The sequence below is a fragment of the Solanum tuberosum genome, unplaced genomic scaffold (genome assembly GCF_000226075.1).
Source record: "Solanum tuberosum cultivar DM 1-3 516 R44 unplaced genomic scaffold, SolTub_3.0 scf00163, whole genome shotgun sequence".
Lineage (NCBI taxonomy): Eukaryota > Viridiplantae > Streptophyta > Magnoliopsida > Solanales > Solanaceae > Solanum > Solanum tuberosum.
Genome location: NW_006239087.1, coordinates 726,903 through 736,759, shown reverse-complemented (window position 1 = coordinate 736,759; position 9,857 = coordinate 726,903). Strand labels below are relative to the sequence as shown.

Below are 9,857 nucleotides of genomic sequence, written 5' to 3'. Positions count from 1 at the left end.
TAAAATAGGGTATGTAAACCTCGTTTTTGGGGGTTAGACTTTATTGTAAACTTTGAATTCTTGGTGTGTTCTTGGGAATTAACTTGCAAACAATAGCAATTTGATTTCCTATTTTTGGTTTATAAAGATTCTTTCTTTGTATTTCAATTAGAGATTCTGGGTTTCTTCTACTCATTACGTAAGTTCATGAATTCTTCTTCTAAAATTCTGAATGGTGTTCTTGCTATTATGGTAATTAAATCCACAACTAGGGTTGTGGAAACCATGAGCGATTAACAATGTATGAATAGTAACTGAGTAATTCTTGAATAGTCTTATTGCATGCATTGATAATTCTTTCGTCTAGAAGTCTTTTTAGCGGTGCGCAACATTAGAACTCGCCTTGTTGCTAGTTGCCGGATCAAGGAAGTAGTTAATAAGAAAAAAATTATCAACATAGATTTAGTGTGATACTATTTAATAGTCTAATGTCAATTGGTGTGAGGGTGAAAACTAAGCCATACGTTGATGTGATGTCTAATATGAGGTAAAGGTAAAGGTTAGTAAATTATACACATAGCCGGACCAAGGTGCGGGGGTGAAATTTTCTATTTGTCGGACCAAGGATTAAGAGATACATAACTTACTACTTTGCATTTGATACACTAGGAAGGGATTACTATTACTAGGATTAATGCGTTATGAGCTTATGGGGAACACGTACACCCTAGTTTCTCTCTCTCATTGATAACAATCGAAGTTTGAATCTTGCTCACTTGTCCTCTAAACTACAATCAGTTATTTGTTACATAACCCCACCCCCCCCCCTCTTTACTTAGTTGTCTCGGAAATAAGTTGACTAAACGAATATAATAGTTAGTTAATTTTAAGTCTAAATATTCATCGCGGGAACGACCCCAACCTTCAAGTTGGGTTGTTTACTTGATAACGATCTCTTATACTTCTTTAGGGAGGTGTAATTTGAGCATATCAAATTTTGGCGCCGCTGCCGGGGAATACGGCTTTTAGATTACGTTTAACTACATTATTGAACTTTAGTCAATTATTTCCTAATTTTACTTTTTCTTTTGTTTTTTTTTCTCTTAGGTTCCTACTCTAGTGTATTCCAAGTACACGGAGTCAAGGTGAACCACTGACTCTTTACGACCCAAAATTGAACAGAACTTTGCAAAGGATGAATAGTCAAGGAGTTCCAATCAATCCTATCGGAGGAAATCTAGGTGATGGAGTTGAGTTGTAATCTCCTAGGGTTGATAATGAGAATGTTCAGGTTCAGGGTGAAAATTACTTGGAGATGCATTGAGGGTACAGAATCCACCAGAACCAATGTTGCGTGATAACTATAGGGTCAAGTTCAATACCGTTGAATCCGAAGAGCCTATTGTTCTACCTCCTCTACCTCTGGGGCATACATTCGTAGTGACTAGCAGTCTGATGAAGATGCTTACAACGAGGGGTTTGTTCTCTGGTATGGCATCGGATGATCCGTATAGGCACATGGCCAAGTTGAGGAGTTCTTGCAAGAGTTGCGTGGGTCGACCGGAATTGGACATGGATATCATTAGGTTGAGAGTCTTCCCTCTATCATTAATCGGTGATGTTGTTGTGTGGTTTTCTGAGCTTCCATATAACTCCATTCACACATGGGATCAATTGCATAAAGTGTTCATGGCAAAGTACTTCCCAATGTCAAAGAAGTTGAACCACAAAGATAAACTCAACACATTTGTGGCACTACCTGGAGAGTCTATCAGTAGTTCGTGGGATAGGTTCACTACCTTCATCAGAAGTGTTCCAAACCACCGCATTGATGATGATTTGCTAAAGGAATATTTCTACAGGGGTCAGGATGACAATAGTAAGGTGGTGCTTGAAACTATCGCTGGAGGTTCATATGGTAAGTGCACTTTTGGGCAGATCACTGAGAAATTGGAGAAGATCTCCCGGAAAAACAAAGCCTGGAGCACTAGAAAGTCAGACACTGGGAAGAGCACATTTGCAGTTCAATCTACACCCAACCAATCTGCTGATGACATTCATGAAGAGATGGCTCAGATGAGGACCGAACTGGGGTTGGTGTTGAAGCATGTGAGCGGAGGTGCCGAAAAGGTAAATGATGTGAATTACTTGACTAGGAATCCACCACCGGTTGTGGAATGTTATTATGAAGATGATACTTATAAGGTAAACGGGGGGGGAGGGCTTACGAACCAACGCCCAAGGTTCCAACTCGGAAAAGTGGCACCAAGGGCGGAACTATGGCAACTAAAACCGATAGGGTTAATATGTCCGTGATGGGAACTACAACCGCGACCACAACTACAACCAGAACAACTATGGCAACTGAAATGATAAGGTTGACCCTATGTTCCTTCTCAAAATTGGGAATCTTGCACTAGGGAAGCTGGGGGTAGTATGTCACGGATTGAGGATATGAAGCAAAAGATGACGAAGAGGTTTTATTCGATTGATGAGAATGTGAAGGAGATGTGAAATGACTTGTCTGGTATTGGTCAAAAAGTTGATACCCATTCAGTGTCGATCAAGCAACTTGAGCAACAGATGAATCAGTTGTCTACTACAGTAAACCCACGTCAGCCTGGCACACTTCCTAGCAACACCATCCAAAATGCGAATAATAATGGGCATTGTATGGTAGTCACTACTCGAGTGGGTAAGCGAACCATTAATCCACCTATGATGTCTAAGGTGGAAATTTTGGTTGAGAAAGATGATGAAGAGATTGAGGTTACAGGAGAGTCCAAGAATGCTACAGAGAAGGAAGCAGAGATAACCCAAAAAGTTGTCCTAATGCCTAGACCTCCATCTCCATTCCCACAGAGGTTAGTTAAGAACAATGAAGAAGGGAAATACCGCAGGTTCATCGCTATGTTGAAACAATTGTCCATCAATGTTCCGTTGATAGAAGCTTTGGAGCAAATGCCTGGGTATGTGAAGTTTATGAAAAATTTGGTGACGAAGAAAAGGTCCATGAGATTTGAAGATGATGATAGGTTGCAATATTGTAGTGTTATTGTTAGAAGGTCCCTTGTGCTGAAGAAAGAGGATCATGGTGCCTTCACTACTCCATGTACCATCGGGTTGCTACATTTTGCGAAGGTGTTGTGCGATTTGGGTGCTAGCATTAATCTGATGTCATTGTCTATTTACAAGAAGTTGGGTTTAGGGGATCCAAAACCGATCGCGATGCGTTTGCTCATGGCTGATAGAGCTGTGAAGAGGCCCATTGGTGTGCTCCAAGATGTACTAGTGAAAGTGGAGTCTTTTATCTTTTCGGAGGATTTTGTGATACTTGATTGTGAGGTTGATTTTAAGGTTCCCATTATCCTTGGGAGACCATTCCTTGCCACTGGGCGCGCCTTGGTCGATATGGAGAAAGGGCAGATGAAATTTCGATTGAATAGTGAATAGGTAACTTTCAACATCTGTAGATCCATGAAGCAGAGTAGTGAGCTCAAGTCAGTATCAGTGGTGAATCATATTGTAGAGAGTGGTTATGAGGTGTCTATTGAAGAGAGGTTGGGTATTGATGCACTAGCAGTGGTAATGATGAATTTTGAGGGTGGTGGTATTGACGACTTTGATGAATTGGTCGCTGCACTTGATAGGCTCGAATTCCGTTCAAAACCAAAGAGATTGGAATTAGACATGAAGAATCGCGACTCTTCACCCGCAAGACTGTCTGTTTATGAGGCTCTGAAATTGGATCTTAAGGCTCTACCATCACATTTGAGGTATGTATTCTTGGGGAGAGATGGTACTTTACCGGTCATCATTGCGGCAGATTTGAATGTGACACAAGTTGAGGCATTGGTTTCCGTGTTGAAGAGGATCAAGCAGGCTATTGGGTGGACTATTGCGGACATTATTAGGATCCCTCCTGGCATTTGTTCTCATAATATCCAACTCATGCCAAATCACAAGCCTAGTATTTAGCACCAGAGAAGACTAAATCCACCTACGCAAGAGGTACTGAAAAAGGAAATCATTAAGTGGTTGGATGTTGGAGTTATTTATCCTATTTGCAAATAGTATTTGGGTTTGTCCTATTTATTGTGTGCCTAAAAAAGGTGGGATGATTGTGGTTCTGAATGCGAGAAACAAACTTGTTCCGATGCGGCCCGTGACTGGATATAGAGTCTGCATGGACTATCGGAAATTAAATGCTTGGACAAAAAAAGACCACTTCCCTATGTCGTTCATGTATCAGATGTTGGACCGACTTGATGGTAAGGGTTGGTATTGTTTTCTTGATGGTTATTCGGGCTACAATCAAATTTCCATAGCTCTGAAAAACCAAGAGAAGACCATTTTTACTTGCCCTTATGGGACTTTCGCCTTTGAACAGATGCCATTTGGGTTGTGCAATGCACCAGTGACCTTCCAGCGTTGTATGGATGTCGATATTTTCTGATATGGTGGAGGACACTATTGAGGTATTTATGGATGATTTCTCTGTGGTAGGTGACTCTTTTGATCATTGTTTAGACCATCTGACCGAATTACTTAAATGGTGTGAAGAATACAATCTTGTGCTTAATTGGGAAAAGTGCCACTTCATGGTGAAAGAGGGGATAGTTCTGGGTCATCGGATTTCTGAGAAGGGTATTGAGGTTGATAGAGTGAAAGTACAGGTAATAGAAAAGCTTCCACCACCTATCTCTGTTAAAGGTGTTAGAAATTTTATTGGGCATGCAGATTTCTATAGGAGGTTCATCAAGGATTTCTCCAAAATTGCACATCCATTGTGCAAACTGCTCAAAAAGGAGTATAGGTTTGATTTTGATGATGCTTGTCTGATAGCATTTGGAGAGTTGAAAGAGAAGTTGGTTACTGCATCTATCATTATTGCACCGTATTGGGGACACCTGTTTGAGGTAATGCGTGATGCGAGTGGAGTGGCGCTTTGTGTGGTATTGGGACAGAGGCGAGAGAAAATTCTGCATCCTATTTACTATGCCAGCAAAGCTCTAAATGTGGCTCAAAAGAACTATACAGTGATTGAACAAGAACTTCTTGCGGTGGTTTTCGCATTCGAGAAATTTCGATCCTACTTGCTTGGTACTAAGGTCACAGAACATACTGACCATTCTGCATTGAGGTATTTGATGGCTAAGAAGGATGCAAAACCGAGGTTGATTAGATGGGTGTTGTTGCTACAAGAGCTCGACTTTGAGGTGAAAGATAGAAAAGGGACAGAAAATTAGGTTGCCGATCACTTGTCCAGATTAGAGGAAGGCGCTATGGTATAGCTAGGAGATGGGGCTGAAATTAATGATGCTTTTTCGGATGAACATGTATTGGCTGCTTCTCATGATCTGATTCCTTGGTTCGCAGACTTTGCTAATTACTTGGCATGTGATTTGGTGCCATCGGATTTGTCGTTTCACCAAAGGAAAAAGTTTATGCATTATGTGAAGAAGTTCTTTTGGGATAAGCCTTATTTGGACCGTAGTTGTGCTGATGGGATTATTCATCGTTGTGTACCCGAGGTTCAGATGTTGAGTATACTAGAGGTGTATCACTCATCACCTGTTGGTGGGAATCATAGTGGTATTCAGACTGAGCATAAAATTTTGCAGTGTGGGTAATACTGGCCTACCATCCACCAAGATGCTCATGATTTCGCTAAGCCTTGTGACTGTTGCAAAAGAGAAGGAGGGACTTCAAAGAGAAAAGAGCTCCCTATGAATCTGATATTGGTGATAGAGTTATTTGATGTATGGGGCATTGATTTTATGGGTCCATTTGTGACTTCACATGGGATGAAGTATATTCTTGTTGTGGTTGATTATGTGTCGAAGTGGGTGGAAGCAATTGTGCTTTCCAACAATGAAGGTAAAAGTGTCACCGCATCGCATTCCTGAAAAAGAATATCTTCTCCAGATTTGGTACACCTAGGGCGATTATCAACGATGGAGGTTCCCACTTCTGTAATAAGTTGTTCAAGGCACTACTTGAGAAACATGGCGTCCGCTAAAATTTAGCCACTCCTTACCATCCGCAGTCTAGTGGGCAAGTTGAAGTGTCCAACAGAGAGATCAAGCAGATTTTGGCTAAGACTGTGAATGCGAATAGAAACGATTGGTCAAGGAAGCTTGATGATGCTCTATGGGCCTATCGCACTGCATTCAAGACTCCCACAGGTATGTCCCCCTACAAACTTGTATATGGGAAGTCTTGCCATTTGCCATTCGAGCTAGACCATAAGGCTATGTAGGCGCTAAAGAAGTTCAATTTGGAATGGGGCGCCGTATCGAATCAGAGAGTAAATGACATGAATGCGCTTGATGAGTTCCGCTTAAGAGCCTACGAAAGTTAAGCCTTGTACAAAGAGAAGATGAAGAAGTATCATGATCAAAAGATCGAAAAGCGAGAATTTGTTGTGGGTGATTAGGTGTTTCTATTCAACTCTAGGTTGTGCTTGTTTCTTGGCAAGCTCAAGTCCAAGTAGACCGGGCCATTCATAGTCACGCAAGTGTTCCCACATGGAGCGGTTGAGCTCGAAAACAATGAGGGAACAAGGTTCAAGGTGAACGGGCAGAGGATCAAGGTCTATCTGGGAAAAGAGGAAAATGTGCAAAAAGTGTTTGAGGCCTACTATTTTGATGAAGTCTGAGTAATCAATAGGCATGCATCGTGCCGCGACGTTAAATCAAGCGTTGCTTGGGAGGCAACCCAAGATGTACAATCTAGCCAACTATAGGTTTTTCTTTTCGATTTAGGAGTTTTTTTTGTTTATTTGATTCTATGTAATTCTTTAAATTGGTAGTTTATTTATGTTTTTGTGTTGGCTAGATAAATCATAGGGTCCGTGTCTAAAAAGTGTCCAGAAAATGTAAAAAGAAAGGCCTAACGGTTACTACATGTGCAGGGATGAAAAGCAAAATCTGCAGAAAAAGGTCTATTGCAGAGGTCTACGGACCCCATCGATGTTCCGTGGTTTCATCCGGGGGCTTAATGCAGCAACCATACACAGTGGCAGTTCAACTCTTTGATGGTATGACAACCATCAACAAGGCGTGGTACACCCGCGAAGATCAAGTCTCACCGGTCACATTTCAGCTATCTAAGGAGCAGTTAGAAAAAGACAATGAGAGAGATCAAAATATGGCCAAGATCATGACACAACTTGATATTCTATCCAAAAATGTCATGGGGACTGGTACCCGTGGTGTCAATGTTGTAGGGGTCGGGTGCGCAATTCCTAAAGAGGCAAGTTTCGACGCCTTGTATAATGAAGAGGTAAACTTTCTAGCCAACGAAGGTGGTGGTTATCGATCAAACTACCCAAGGTAGGGTGGAAATCAAGGTTGGGTTAGAGATGAATGATGAAAGGATAGAGAATGGAGAGACCAAAATCCTTATTGGAAAGATGGGGAGAAAGACAGATATGTGCCCCCCTACGAACGCCAAAAGCCAAAGGACTCGGAGGGTAGTAGGTCTGAGGATATGCTCTCGCGCATCCTCAACAAAGTTGAAGGGTCGGACAAAATGCTGAAAGACATGAAAGAGGATGTTTCCACCCTCATCCAGACCGTTACCTCTCATTCAGTTTCAATCAAGAAGTTGGAGACCCAAATGGGTCATATCTCGTGTCACCTAAATCCAAGATAGCATGGGGGCTTGCTTAGTGAAACTATGGCTAACCCTAAGAGTGAGAGTTGAAGGTGGACTAGCGTCGTGCCACGACATTAACTAAGGCGTTGTTTGGGAGGCAACCCAAAACCCTTTATTGCTTTGTTTTACTTTGAGAAAATAATGGTGTGTAGTTTGCACAGGTTGGAGCAAGGGAGGCGAATGAAATAATATATGGAGGCAAACAACAGGTCCAGTTGGCGGATCGCCAATGACATCGACGAACACGATCCTTTTCGTCGAGTGACTCAAGGCAATGTCAGCTGGGATTTTGTAAAAACTCGGTGTTCAGTAGAAAATTAATGGTGGATCGCCAACCATGTTAGCGATTGTAATATAGACCGCCAGTGGGATCTTCACATGAGTTGCGAGTCCTGTTACATTTGGCAAAGAGACTAAACACTTGGCGCTTCGTCAAGTGAATGAGCGTACCCAATGTACATCGCCGAATGGGAAGAAACTGGACGATTTTTGCAATCCACATGTTTAAATATTCTGGTTCATTCATTTTCTCTCATTTCTTCATCCTACCAAACCCACACCTGCACTTTAGTTTTATATTTCTTGCAAATCTAAAGTATTGTAGGTGTCAAATTATGCGCGGAGTTGGATCTCATTGGTACGTCACACTTCATTAGGATTCAATTCGGCACTAAAAGTTGGTGATTCAAACCCTGCGTTTAATTTAGTAAAATTGTACTCATTTGCATAGTGTGGATATTGTCAAGTCGTGGCTGAATCTCCGCGTTGATGGCATTTCATACATCATTGAATGCCATTCAGTAATCTTTACGTAATTGGTAGAATCCGAATCAACTTTGCTCTAATTTGAATTAATTTACTGCGGGCTGTAATACTATTATGGGTTTTATTATGAGTTTGTGCTATATGGACTTGAGTTTATTTGACCAGTGTTGCGAGGTTGAGGCTGGAAATCGCGTAGAGCATAGACGTGTTGAGTCAGTTGGCGAGCCGGACCTAGCTTGCTAAATCACTCAGTGATTCGCCTAACTGCTCTTGTCGCCTTTCATTAAGAGCAAATTTGGGTTATTTAATCTGTAAGAATCGGCGATAAACCTACTATCGCTGAATATTTTCGGTGACGCGCCTAGAGGCCATTGAATTCACCCTTTCTGCCTGCACTCTTAGTTTCTTTATGCGCGGATTTCAATAACTAACCTAAGTGAGTGAGCACGTCACCAACTACTGTAGAAGAAATGGGAAAACCAAAAGTTGTAGGAAGAGACATGCCACCCCGACATGTAAGAGCAACAGATTTCAAAAGAGACGAAAAGATAGCAAAACTGACCAAAGAAAGAAGGGAGAGTAAGAAAGCAAGTGCCAGTGGGAGGATTCCCATTGATCCCACCATGCCTTCATGGAGACGCAGATTATACACAGCTGCAAATTCCTTTTTGGCGGCCCATGATGTGGATAGAATGGTTGAAGCTAAAGTCGCTGCAGAAGCTAGAACAAAGGAACACAATGAAACCCAAAATGACAACCCGGGTGCCATTGTCGAGTTTCAGACTAATGCAGCAGGCAACAATGCTTCGAAAGATGAAGCAAATGCGTAGACAGGACCTTTCTCTACCGTTCTCTCTTAATTACTAGCATCTACTTTTGGAGACTTATTACTTGCATTTGAGGACAAATGCTTTTATTTGTGGTGGGGTGAAGCCCACACCTTTTGTATTGTCATTCATGTTTTATTCTGTATATATTTGGGTTGTCTACTTTAATTTGTGTTTTAAATACTGCTTTTCTGTGGATGTTTGAGCTCATGGCTCCTGTTGTTCTAATTGAAAATAATTTTGATCCTTCCGAAAAAATTCGCCACCTCTTGTGTTGAAAGTGGCTGTTCTTTTGCAAAAAAATTGAGTCTCAGTTTCGATCAATACCGATGACTTAAATAGTGCTCCCAATTCAACAAACATGAATGAACGGCTACGACGAGGCCAAATGAAGTTACATAAACAATATGTGCACTCTTTGCATCTCGTTGTGACTAGCCATTTATCGAATTGATTTTCTTGTGAGGACCGTTGCACACTAGCGAACGTGTATAGTCTTGTTTGACTAAAGTATCGATGCCTTGTATGATTAGCTTACTTTGAGCCATGCATGAATAAACCTAGAATTTACCCCGCTAGTCTGATTGATTTAGAAAGGTGTACTCTTGAGATGATCTTAGACAA

General features: G+C 41.5%; 1 protein-coding gene across 1 annotated transcript; it reads left to right on the top strand.

Moving 5' to 3' along the window:
• Positions 1-1,326: 1,326 nt before the first annotated feature.
• LOC107061729 (uncharacterized) lies at positions 1,327-4,435 on the top strand. Its single transcript, XM_015311501.1, has 4 exons — positions 1,327-2,049; positions 2,563-3,252; positions 3,466-3,735; positions 4,370-4,435. Exons 1-4 carry the CDS (start codon positions 1,327-1,329, stop codon positions 4,433-4,435), a joined length of 1,749 nt encoding a protein of 582 aa, XP_015166987.1.
• Positions 4,436-9,857: the final 5,422 nt, after the last annotated feature.

Bases quoted from the DNA above. Each gene is read 5' to 3' on its own strand.
- LOC107061729 (XM_015311501.1), top strand. From the start codon at position 1,327: ATGTTGCGTGATAACTATAGGGTCAAGTTCAATACCGTTGAATCCGAA. The intron at 3,253-3,465 runs GTGCTCCAAGAT...TCCATGAAGCAG, and splicing joins CTGTGAAGAGGCCCATTGGT to AGTAGTGAGCTCAAGTCAGT. The intron at 3,736-4,369 runs GCTCTACCATCA...GCCTTTGAACAG, and splicing joins CTCTGAAATTGGATCTTAAG to ATGCCATTTGGGTTGTGCAA.